The following is a 12,166-nucleotide window of genomic DNA, read 5'->3' on the forward strand; positions in this document are numbered from 1 at the left end:
TAGAGATAGGTATGGGTGTGTGACACAGACATACAGATAGGTGTGGGTGTGTGACACAGACATACAGATAGGTGTGTGTGTGAGTGTGACAGACATACAGAAAGGTGTGTGTGTGTATGTACATGTGGAGTGTGTGCTGATGTGTTTGTATATTTATGTACGTGTGTGTGTGACAGACATACAGATAGGTGTGTCTGTGTGTGTTCATTTAGAAACTAGGTTGCACTCAGTAATAGTCAGAAGGACATTGTAACAATCTCTTTGTTACTCTCTGCTCAAGAGAAAAAAGAGATTGTTACAATATTTTTGTGACTTTAGCAACTTTATTACTGAGTGTAACCAACTTTCTATGAGGGGGAGAGAAGGGGTGGGGAGAGCGGGGTGGGGGGAGAAGGAGAGGGAGAGCGGGGTGGGGGGGGGGAGAAGGGGGGAGAGCGGGATGGGGGGGGGGGAGAGAAGGGGAGAAAGAGGGCAAAAAATGGTGTTTTGTGTTCCCAGGACCCGGCTCTTTCTGTTTCTCCGTTTGCTTGGTGACTACGTTCCTGGACTGGGGTTGGTGGCACGTAAGTGAGGGTTATTCATGAAATGTTCCTCTCCCGGTAATGGCTCGCTGTCTCTCTGCCTCCATCGTACCGTGCTTCTCTTTGCGCTCTCTCCTCCCCTCTCTTTGCGCTCTGTCCTCCCCTCTCTTTGCACTCCCCACCTTACTGTGTCTGCTCCTCTCTGTGCACACAACACTCCCTCCTCTCCTACTCATCTGTCTCCTCCTCTCCTTGCTGTCTCTCTCTGTCTCTGCCTCTCCTTGCTGTCTCTCTGTTTCCTCCTCCTACTCACCTTGCTGTCTCTTCTACCCATGTGCACACTGCTCTCCGCTGTCTCTGTCTCCTCTCCCCTCCTTTCCTTGGTTCTCAATTTGAACTCCACAGACACTTCATATGTGACACAGCCAAAGTGCAGTCTCAGTGTCCCTGGGTGAGTGACAGGCCATTCAGTCTATCACACAATGGGGAGGGATGTGCAACCTCACTGGCTGTCCTTCGGTGAGTGACAGGCTGTTCAGCCTGTCACAGAGGGCTGTGCAGACATCCTTAGAGAAGTGTATGTGTGTGAGATATATATATATATATATAGTTATTTTTGCATATTTGCTTTCCTGTGGAGGGTTTTTGTCACTTTTTTTACTCACCATAACTTAACTCAGTATTATGATATATATATATATATATATATATATATATATATATATATATATAAACCTGTCACTTTTTTTACACACCATAACCTTAATAAATAAATATATATAAATATAAGACTCTTAGTGTCCCAGAAAGCTTCTGAATATTGAACTCCTCATGTGCAGCGATAAAGACATTGTGGGTTTATTCGTATGTTCCTTCTCTTGATCCTTTTCACAGTGAGTCTATTGTATAAGCAGCAAAGCTGCTTATCTGCTGGTATATGATTTATATAATACTGGTGTTAACCCTGTTTCAATATTAGGGATTATCATAAGTATCCAATCTTTCTTTAAATTACACACTCATGTTCCCTTATTTCTTTAAATATTATATTTCTACATTGCGCCGGATGCTTTTTATATCATTGATATTGTGGTTTTTGTGTTAAAACCAGCATTGGGGCTGCAGAGTTTAGGAATCTTTTCTGTATCCCTATGTTTTTGCGCACCTGATATTTAAAACGAATATATATATATATATATATATATATATATATATATATCTATCAATCACCCGTTATTCTTTCTCCCCAGGCCCCCTCATGGATTATTTACCCGTCTGGCAGAAGATTTATTCCTATAACTGGGGCTGAACGCGCTCGGCTGCTCCCGCTGCGCTGGACGTCCTGCGCGCTCGGGCCCTTGTTACCTCTCTCCCACCCCTGGTTGTGCGCTGGGAGCGGCCCTGAAACAGCAGGAGATCATTGCTAGTCAGTGACAGGAGGCTGGGGGAGCTGGGAAAATGCTGCTGGACACATTTGTGAAAGCGTGGACCACATGTCTCCCCCTGTCAGCCACTCTTCTACCCCGCACCTATACTTTCCTACCCCGCGCCTCCCCCCCTCACCCATACTCTCCTAACCCTCTCACCCACACTCTCCCCTCCCCGTTTCTCACCCACTCTCCCCTCCCCATCTCACACTCGCACTCTCCCCTCCCCGTTTCTCACCCACACTCTCCCCTCCCCGTCTCTCACCCACACTTTCCCCTCCCCGTCTCTCACCCACACTCTCCTACCCCTCTCACCCACACTCTCCCCTCCCCGTTTCTCACCTGCTCACACCTTCCCCGTCTCCCACTAACACTCTCTCCTCCCCGTCTCTCACTCTCCTCCCCTGCACCTCCTCCACTCTCCCCTTCCCGTCGCTCACTCTCCTCCGCTGCGCCTCCTCCCTCACCCACACTCTCTTCCCCCTCTCTCTCATACTCTCCCCATAAGGCTTTTTCATTTGAAGGGCTGCAGCTGCACTAATTTCTCGCCCCGCGGAGCGCAGACACTTGGTTTTCTCGCCCTGCGGAGCGCAGACGCTTGGTTTTCTCGCCCCGCGGAGCGCAGACACTTGGTTTTCTCGCCCTGCGGAGTACAGACGCTTGGTTTTCTCGCCCCGCGGAGCGCAGACGCTTGGTTTTCTCGCCCCGCGGAGCACAGACACTTGGTTTTCTCGCCCTGCGGAGCGCAGACACTTGGTTTTCTCGCCCTGCGGAGCGCAGACACTTGGTTTTCTCGCCCAGCGGAGTGCAAACACTTGGGTTTCTCGCCCTGCGGAGCGCAGACACTTGGTTTTCTTGCCCCGTGGAGCGCAGACACTTGGTTTTCTCGCCCTGCGGAGCGCAGACCCTTGGTTTTCTCGCCCTGCGGAGCGCAGACACTTGGTTTTCTCGCCCAGCGGAGTGCAGACACTTGGGTTTCTCGCCCCGCGGAGCGCAGACACTTGGTTTTCTCGCCCCGCGGAGCACAGACACTTGGTTTTCTCGCCCTGCAGAGCGCAGACACTTGGTTTTCTCGCCCTGCGGAGCGCAGACACTTGGTTTTCTCGCCCAGCGGAGTGCAGACACTTGGGTTTCTCGCCCCGCGGAGCGCAGACACTTGGTTTTCTCGCCCCGCGGAGCGCAGACACTTGGTTTTCTCGCCCCGCGGAGCGCAGACACTTAGTTTTCTCACCCTGCGGAGCGCAGACACTTGGTTTTCTCGCCCCGCGGAGTGCAGACACTTGGGTTTCTCGCCCCGCGGAGCGCAGACACTTGGTTTTCTCGCCCCGCGGAGCGCAGACACTTGGTTTTCTCGCCCCGCGGAGCGCAGACACTTAGTTTTCTCGCCCTGCGGAGCGCAGACGCTTGGTTTTCTCGCCCCGCAGAGCGCAGACCCTTGGTTTTCTCGCCCCGCGGAGCAGAAAGGAACACAATTCTCACCCCCCTCACCCTGTCACTGCTGGAGTAGCCTGCTAGTAATATACAATATTACTGTATTATGTGACACACACAGTTTCTGCGCTGGATTTAGCGGTGTTCGTGACGCGGTGGGAGTGACTGTGTGTACGTCTCACGTATAGAATAACGATTTGTAATAAATCCATCATTACTCTGTACAGAAAATAAACATTTTCTATTCTCTTTAACCCCAGAGTGTCATTTAAAGAGCCCAGAATAAGACAACCTGGTTCTCTCAGAACTGGAACATTGACCAACTTCTCTCTCCCCATTTGGTACACACACGCACACGCTACAGGTACACGCACACGTTACAGGTGCACGCACACACATTCTCTCTCACACGTTAGCACTCTCGCATTATCTCTCACACATTAGCACTCTCACATCCTCTCTCATGTGTTAGCGTTCTCACATTCTCTCTCACACATTAGCGCTCTCACATTCTCTCTCGCGCGCGTTAGCGCTTTCATTCTCTCGCGCGCGTTAGGGCTCTCATTCTCCGTGCATTAGCGCTCACATTCTTTCTCTCGCGTTAGCGTTCTCACACTTTCTCGCTCACACGCGTTAGCGCTCTCCCTCTCTCATACTTTCTCACGCATTAGCGCTCTCACATTCTCACACGTTGGCGCTCTCACATTCTCGCGCGCGGTATCGCTCACATTCTTTCTTGCGTGTGTTGGCGCTCATTCTGTCTCGCGTGTGCACTCACATTTTGGCCTCGTTCCATAATGCAAGATGCGGAGCGAGCTACATCGCTCGCGCTACAAAGCATTCCAAAGCGCATGGCCATCGTGAGCGCGAGCGTACACGTGAGATACAAGGATACCAAAAGCTGAGGATATAACCGTGTTTGCTATTGCAGCGGGACAGCCTGGTCATGTGAGCGGCTAACAGCCAATGAAAATTTAGTACGCTATTCTGCCCGGATACTGTTCAAATAATTTTTTGAAAGCGCTGAGTTGCGCTCGCTGTGAGAATATGGACAACGCAGAGGCTGAAAATGTGATTTCTGAGGTTTACAAACGTGAACCTTTAATTCAAACAGAAATATCAAAGATAATTAATGGAGAGAAATTTCTGATGTATTGTCCATTACTTGCATATAATTGTTTATTTATTTTATTTTGTAGTGTAAAATGCTTATTTCAATGCATCACTTTTTATACATTTACATTTTTTAACAATTTATTGGGGTTATCTGGATGTAAGAAACAGCACGTGATTTATAGAAAGTTAATGTAAGAAACAGCACAGGGATTATATAAAGTTAATGGGTTACCGGAGTTGTAAAAAACAGCACAGGGATTACAGAAAGTGAATGGGGTTATCGGGCTGTAAAAAACAGCATATGATTTATAGAACGTTTATGGGGTTATCGGGGATGTAAGAAACAGCACATGATTGATAGAACGTTAATGAGTTATCGGGGATGTAAGAAACAGCACATGAGTTTTTTTAACAAGGTATATATATATATATATATATATGTGTGTATAATGTTTGCAGAATACTTCTGTAAATTGCATGGCATCATACATTTTATTATTTGCTAAAGGCGTGTTCTCATGCATGACACTTCCTTGACACGCCCCCCCCCCATCATGACCGCGCCCACCCCCTCGCTCGCTTTCCAAAACATAGTTCATCATTTGCGCTCTCGCATTCTCTCGCACGCGGTAGCGCTCACATTGTTTCTCACTTTCTTAGCACACAATTTTTCCTTGCGCGCGTTAGCGCTCTGATTTTCTCACACTTTCTCTCTCGCGCGCGTTAGCGCTCACATTCTCTCGCGCGCGTTAGCGCTCTTACAGCCCGGCCTCTGCGTGGCTTCCTTCTCCCTGTGAGGGTGGGCGGTGGGACCTGCAGCCCGGCCTCTGCGTGGCTTCCTTCTCCCTGTAAGGGTGGGCGGTGGGACCTGCAGCCCGGCCTCTGCGTGGCTTCCTTCTCCCTGTGAGGGTGGGCGGTGGGACCTGCAGCCCGGGCTCTGCGTGGCTTCCTTCTCCCTGTGAGGGTGGGCGTGGGACCTGCAGCCCGGCCTCTGCGTGGCTTTCTTCTCCCTGTGAGGGTGGGCGGTGGTACCTGGCAGCCCGGCCTCTGCGTGGCTTTCTTCTCCCTGTGAGGGTGGGCGGTGGGACCTGCAGCCCGGCCTCTGCGTGGCTTCCTTCTCCCTGTGAGGGTGGGCGGTGGGACCTGGCAGCCCGGGCTCTGCGTGGCTTTCTTCTCCCTGTGAGGGTGGGCGGTGGGACCTGGCAGCCCGGCCTCTGCGTGGCTTTCTTCTCCCTGTGAGGGTGGGCGGTGGGACCTGGCAGCCCGGCCTCTGCGTGGCTTCCTTCTCCCTGTGAGGGTGGGCGGTGGGACCTGCAGCCCGGCCTCTGCGTGGCTTCCTTCTCCCTGTAAGGGTGGGCGGTGGGACCTGGCAGCCCGGCCTCTGCGTGGCTTTCTTCTCCCTGTGAGGGTGGGCGGTGGGACCTGGCAGCCCGGCCTCTGCGTGGCTTCCTTCTCCCTGTGAGGGTGGGCGGTGGGACCTGGCAGCCCGGCCTCTGCGTGGCTTCCTTCTCCCTGTGAGGGTGGGCGGTGGGACCTGGCAGCCCGGCCTCTGCGTGGCTTCCTTCTCCCTGTGAGGGTGGGCGGTGGGACCTGCAGCCCGGCCTCTGCGTGGCTTCCTTCTCCCTGTAAGGGTGGGCGGTGGGACCTGCAGCCCGGCCTCTGCGTGGCTTTCTTCTCCCTGTGAGGGTGGGCGGTGGGACCTGGCAGCCCGGCCTCTGCGTGGCTTCCTTCTCCCTGTGAGGGTGGGCGGTGGGACCTGCAGCCCGGCCTCTGCGTGGCTTCCTTCTCCCTGTGAGGGTGGGCGGTGGGACCTGCAGCCCGGCCTCTGCGTGGCTTCCTTCTCCCTGTGAGGGTGGGCGGTGGGACCTGCAGCCCGGCCTCTGCGTGGCTTTCTTCTCCCTGTGAGGGTGGGCGGTGGGACCTGCAGCCCGGCCTCTGCGTGGCTTCCTTCTCCCTGTGAGGGTGGGCGGTGGGACCTGGCAGCCCGGCCTCTGCGTGGCTTCCTTCTCCCTGTGAGGGTGGGCGGTGGGACCTGCAGCCCGGCCTCTGCGTGGCTTCCTTCTCCCTGTGAGGGTGGGCGGTGGGACCTGCAGCCCGGCCTCTGCGTGGCTTCCTTCTCCCTGTGAGGGTGGGCGGTGGGACCTGGCAGCCCGGCCTCTGCGTGGCTTCCTTCTCCCTGTGAGGGTGGGCGGTGGGACCTGCAGCCCGGGCTCTGCGTGGCTTCCTTCTCCCTGTGAGGGTGGGCGGTGGGACCTGCAGCCCGGGCTCTGCGTGGCTTCCTTCTCCCTGTGAGGGTGGGCGGTGGGACCAGGCAGCCCGGCCTCTGCGTGGCTTCCTTCTCCCTGTGAGGGTGGGCGGTGGGACCTGGCAGCCCGGCCTCTGCGTGGCTTTCTTCTCCCTGTGAGGGTGGGCGGTGGGACCTGCAGCCCGGCCTCTGCGTGGCTTTCTTCTCCCTGTGAGGGTGGGCGGTGGGACCTGGCAGCCCGGCCTCTGCGTGGCTTTCTTCTCCCTGTGAGGGTGGGCGGTGGGACCTGGCAGCCCGGCCTCTGCGTGGCTTCCTTCTCCCTGTGAGGGTGGGCGGTGGGACCTGCAGCCCGGCCTCTGCGTGGCTTTCTTCTCCCTGTGAGGGTGGGCGGTGGGACCTGCAGCACGGGCTCTGCGTGGCTTCCTTCTCCCTGTGAGGGTGGGCGGTGGGACCTGGCAGCCCGGCCTCTGCGTGGCTTTCTTCTCCCTGTGAGGGTGGGCGGTGGGACCTGGCAGCCCGGGCTCTGCGTGGCTTTCTTCTCCCTGTGAGGGTGGGCGGTGGGACCTGCAGCCCGGGCTCTGCGTGGCTTCCTTCTCACTGTGAGGGTGGGCGGTGGGACCTGCAGCCCGGCCTCTGCGTGGCTTTCTTCTCCCTGTGAGGGTGGGCGGTGGGACCTGGCAGCCCGGCCTCTGCGTGGCTTTCTTCTCCCTGTGAGGGTGGGCGGTGGGACCTGCAGCCCGGGCTCTGCGTGGCTTCCTTCTCCCTGTGAGGGTGGGCGGTGGGACCTGCAGCCCGGCCTCTGCGTGGCTTCCTTCTCCCTGTGAGGGTGGGCGGTGGGACCTGCAGCCCGGCCTCTGCGTGGCTTTCTTCTCCCTGTGAGGGTGGGCGGTGGGACCTGCAGCCCGGCCTCTGCGTGGCTTTCTTCTCCCTGTGAGGGTGGGCGGTGGGACCTGGCAGCCCGGCCTCTGCGTGGCTTTCTTCTCCCTGTGAGGGTGGGCGGTGGGACCTGGCAGCCCGGCCTCTGCGTGGCTTTCTTCTCCCTGTGAGGGTGGGCGGTGGGACCTGGCAGCCCGGCCTCTGCGTGGCTTTCTTCTCCCTGTGAGGGTGGGCGGTGGGACCTGCAGCCCGGGCTCTGCGTGGCTTCCTTCTCCCTGTGAGGGTGGGCGGTGGGACCTGGCAGCCCGGCCTCTGCGTGGCTTCCTTCTCCCTGTGAGGGTGGGCGGTGGGACCTGGCAGCCCGGCCTCTGCGTGGCTTCCTTCTCCCTGTGAGGGTGGGCGGTGGGACCTGGCAGCCCGGCCTCTGCGTGGCTTCCTTCTCCCTGTGAGGGTGGGCGGTGGGACCTGCAGCCCGGCCTCTGCGTGGCTTCCTTCTCCCTGTGAGGGTGGGCGGTGGGACCTGCAGCCCGGCCTCGGCGTGGCTTTCTTCTCCCTGTGAGGGTGGGCGGTGGGACCTGGCAGCCCGGCCTCTGCGTGGCTTTCTTCTCCCTGTGAGGGTGGGCGGTGGGACCTGCAGCCCGGGCTCTGCGTGGCTTCCTTCTCCCTGTGAGGGTGGGCGGTGGGACCTGCAGCCCGGCCTCTGCGTGGCTTCCTTCTCCCTGTGAGGGTGGGCGCTGGGACCCGGCAGCCCGGGCTCTGCGTGGCTTTCTTCTCCCTGTGAGGGTGGGCGGTGGGACCTGCAGCCCGGCCTCTGCGTGGCTTTCTTCTCCCTGTGAGGGTGGGCGGTGGGACCTGGCAGCCCGGCCTCTGCGTGGCTTTCTTCTCCCTGTGAGGGTGGGCGGTGGGACCTGGCAGCCCGGCCTCTGCGTGGCTTCCTTCTCCCTGTGAGAGTGGGCGGTGGGACCTGGCAGCCCGGCCTCTGCGTGGCTTTCTTCTCCCTGTGAGGGTGGGCGGTGGGACCTGGCAGCCCGGCCTCTGCGTGGCTTCCTTCTCCCTGTGAGGGTGGGCGGTGGGACCTGGCAGCCCGGGCTCTGCGTGGCTTTCTTCTCCCTGTGAGGGTGGGCGGTGGGACCTGGCAGCCCGGGCTCTGCGTGGCTTTCTTCTCCCTGTGAGGGTGGGCGGTGGGACCTGCAGCCCGGCCTCTGCGTGGCTTCCTTCTCCCTGTGAGGGTGGGCGGTGGGACCTGCAGCCCGGCCTCTGCGTGGCTTTCTTCTCCCTGTGAGGGTGGGCGGTGGGACCTGCAGCCCGGGCTCTGCGTGGCTTCCTTCTCCCTGTGAGGGTGGGCGGTGGGACCTGCAGCCCGGCCTCTGCGTGGCTTCCTTCTCCCTGTGAGGGTGGGCGGTGGGACCTGGCAGCCCGGCCTCTGCGTGGCTTTCTTCTCCCTGTGAGGGTGGGCGGTGGGACCTGCAGCCCGGGCTCTGCGTGGCTTCCTTCTCCCTGTGAGGGTGGGCGGTGGGACCTGGCAGCCCGGCCTCTGCGTGGCTTTCTTCTCCCTGTGAGGGTGGGCGGTGGGACCTGCAGCCCGGCCTCTGCGTGGCTTTCTTCTCCCTGTGAGGGTGGGCGGTGGGACCTGCAGCCCGGCCTCTGCGTGGCTTCCTTCTCCCTGTGAGGGTGGGCGGTGGGACCTGGCACCCCGGCCTCTGCGTGGCTTCCTTCTCCCTGTGAGGGTGGGCGGTGGGACCTGGCAGCCCGGGCTCTGCGTGGCTTTCTTCTCCCTGTGAGGGTGGGCGGTGGGACCTGGCAGCCCGGGCTCTGCGTGGCTTTCTTCTCCCTGTGAGGGTGGGCGGTGGGACCTGGCAGCCCGGGCTCTGCGTGGCTTTCTTCTCCCTGTGAGGGTGGGCGGTGGGACCTGGCAGCCCGGGCTCTGCGTGGCTTTCTTCTCCCTGTGAGGGTGGGCGGTGGGACCTGCAGCCCGGCCTCTGCGTGGCTTCCTTCTCCCTGTGAGGGTGGGCGGTGGGACCTGCAGCCCGGCCTCTGCGTGGCTTCCTTCTCCCTGTGAGGGTGGGCGGTGGGACCTGGCAGCCCGGCCTCTGCGTGGCTTTCTTCTCCCTGTGAGGGTGGGCGGTGGGACCTGCAGCCCGGCCTCTGCGTGGCTTTCTTCTCCCTGTGAGGGTGGGCGGTGGGACCTGGCAGCCCGGCCTCTGCGTGGCTTTCTTCTCCCTGTGAGGGTGGGCGGTGGGACCTGGCAGCCCGGCCTCTGCGTGGCTTCCTTCTCCCTGTGAGGGTGGGCGGTGGGACCTGCAGCCCGGCCTCTGCGTGGCTTCCTTCTCCCTGTGAGGGTGGGCGGTGGGACCTGGCAGCCCGGCCTCTGCGTGGCTTCCTTCTCCCTGTGAGGGTGGGCGGTGGGACCTGGCAGCCCAGCCTCTGCGTGGCTTTCTTCTCCCTGTGAGGGTGGGCGGTGGGACCTGCAGCCCGGCCCTCTGCGTGGCTTTCTTCTCCCTGTGAGGGTGGGCGGTGGGACCTGCAGCCCGGCCTCTGCGTGGCTTCCTTCTCCCTGTGAGGGTGGGCGGTGGGACCTGCAGCCCGGGCTCTGCGTGGCTTCCTTCTCCCTGTGAGGGTGGGCGGTGGGACCTGCAGCCCGGCCTCTGCGTGGCTTTCTTCTCCCTGTGAGGGTGGGCGGTGGGACCTGCAGCCCGGCCTCTGCGTGGCTTTCTTCTCCCTGTGAGGGTGGGCGGTGGGGCCTGGCAGCCCGGCCTCTGCGTGGCTTTCTTCTCCCTGTGAGGGTGGGCGGTGGGACCTGCAGCCCGGCCTCTGCGTGGCTTTCTTCTCCCTGTGAGGGTGGGCGGTGGGACCTGGCAGCCCGGCCTCTGCGTGGCTTTCTTCTCCCTGTGAGGGTGGGCGGTGGGACCTGGCAGCCCGGCCTCTGCGTGGCTTTCTTCTCCCTGTGAGGGTGGGCGGTGGGACCTGCAGCCCGGCCTCTGCGTGGCTTTCTTCTCCCTGTGAGGGTGGGCGGTGGGACCTGGCAGCCCGGCCTCTGCGTGGCTTTCTTCTCCCTGTGAGGGTGGGCGGTGGGACCTGCAGCCCGGCCTCTGCGTGGCTTTCTTCTCCCTGTGAGGGTGGGCGGTGGGACCTGCAGCCCGGGCTCTGCGTGGCTTTCTTCTCCCTGTGAGGGTGGGCGGTGGGACCTGGCAGCCCGGCCTCTGCGTGGCTTTCTTCTCCCTGTGAGGGTGGGCGGTGGGACCTGCAGCCCGGCCTCTGCGTGGCTTTCTTCTCCCTGTGAGGGTGGGCGGTGGGACCTGGCAGCCCGGCCTCTGCGTGGCTTTCTTCTCCCTGTGAGGGTGGGCGGTGGGACCTGGCAGCCCGGCCTCTGCGTGGCTTTCTTCTCCCTGTGAGGGTGGGCGGTGGGACCTGGCAGCCCGGCCTCTGCGTGGCTTCCTTCTCCCTGTGAGGGTGGGCGGTGGGACCTGCAGCCCGGGCTCTGCGTGGCTTCCTTCTCCCTGTGAGGGTGGGCGGTGGGACCTGGCAGCCCGGGCTCTGCGTGGCTTTCTTCTCCCTGTGAGGGTGGGCGGTGGGACCTGGCAGCCCGGGCTCTGCGTGGCTTTCTTCTCCCTGTGAGGGTGGGCGGTGGGACCTGCAGCCCGGCCCTCTGCGTGGCTTCCTTCTCCCTGTGAGGGTGGGCGGTGGGACCTGCAGCCCGGGCTCTGCGTGGCTTCCTTCTCCCTGTGAGGGTGGGCGGTGGGACCTGCAGCCCGGCCTCTGCGTGGCTTCCTTCTCCCTGTGAGGGTGGGCGGTGGGACCTGGCAGCCCGGCCTCTGCGTGGCTTTCTTCTCCCTGTGAGGGTGGGCGGTGGGACCTGGCAGCCCGGCCTCTGCGTGGCTTTCTTCTCCCTGTGAGGGTGGGCGGTGGGACCTGGCAGCCCGGGCTCTGCGTGGCTTTCTTCTCCCTGTGAGGGTGGGCGGTGGGACCTGGCAGCCCGGCCTCTGCGTGGCTTTCTTCTCCCTGTGAGGGTGGGCGGTGGGACCTGCAGCCCGGCCTCTGCGTGGCTTTCTTCTCCCTGTGAGGGTGGGCGGTGGGACCTGCAGCCCGGCCTCTGCGTGGCTTCCTTCTCCCTGTGAGGGTGGGCGGTGGGACCTGGCAGCCCGGCCTCTGCGTGGCTTCCTTCTCCCTGTGAGGGTGGGCGGTGGGACCTGGCAGCCCGGCCTCTGCGTGGCTTCCTTCTCCCTGTGAGGGTGGGCGGTGGGACCTGGCAGCCCGGCCTCTGCGTGGCTTTCTTCTCCCTGTGAGGGTGGGCGGTGGGACCTGCAGCCCGGCCTCTGCGTGGCTTCCTTCTCCCTGTGAGGGTGGGCGGTGGGACCTGCAGCCCGGGCTCTGCGTGGCTTTCTTCTCCCTGTGAGGGTGGGCGGTGGGACCTGGCAGCCCGGCCTCTGCGTGGCTTTCTTCTCCCTGTGAGGGTGGGCGGTGGGACCTGCAGCCCGGCCTCTGCGTGGCTTCCTTCTCCCTGTGAGGGTGGGCGGTGGGACCTGCAGCCCGGCCTCTGCGTGGCTTTCTTC

General features: G+C 60.9%; 1 protein-coding gene across 2 annotated transcripts in view; it reads left to right on the forward strand.

The window, feature by feature from the left end:
- PEX16 (peroxisomal biogenesis factor 16) overlaps nucleotides 1-3,633 on the forward strand; it is a 25,841-nt gene extending 22,208 nt beyond the window's left edge. For both annotated transcript variants that reach the window (XM_075567528.1, XM_075567529.1), the window contains exons 10-11: nucleotides 499-563; nucleotides 1,772-3,633. In XM_075567528.1, the coding sequence (XP_075423643.1) occupies nucleotides 499-563; nucleotides 1,772-1,830 (124 nt within the window). In that variant the 3' untranslated portion in view covers nucleotides 1,831-3,633. The remainder of the gene's footprint in view (nucleotides 1-498; nucleotides 564-1,771) is intronic.
- The last annotated feature ends 8,533 nt before the right edge of the window (nucleotides 3,634-12,166 follow it).

This window comes from Ascaphus truei, chromosome 12 (assembly GCF_040206685.1).
Source record: "Ascaphus truei isolate aAscTru1 chromosome 12, aAscTru1.hap1, whole genome shotgun sequence".
In the NCBI taxonomy this organism is placed as follows: domain Eukaryota; kingdom Metazoa; phylum Chordata; class Amphibia; order Anura; family Ascaphidae; genus Ascaphus; species Ascaphus truei.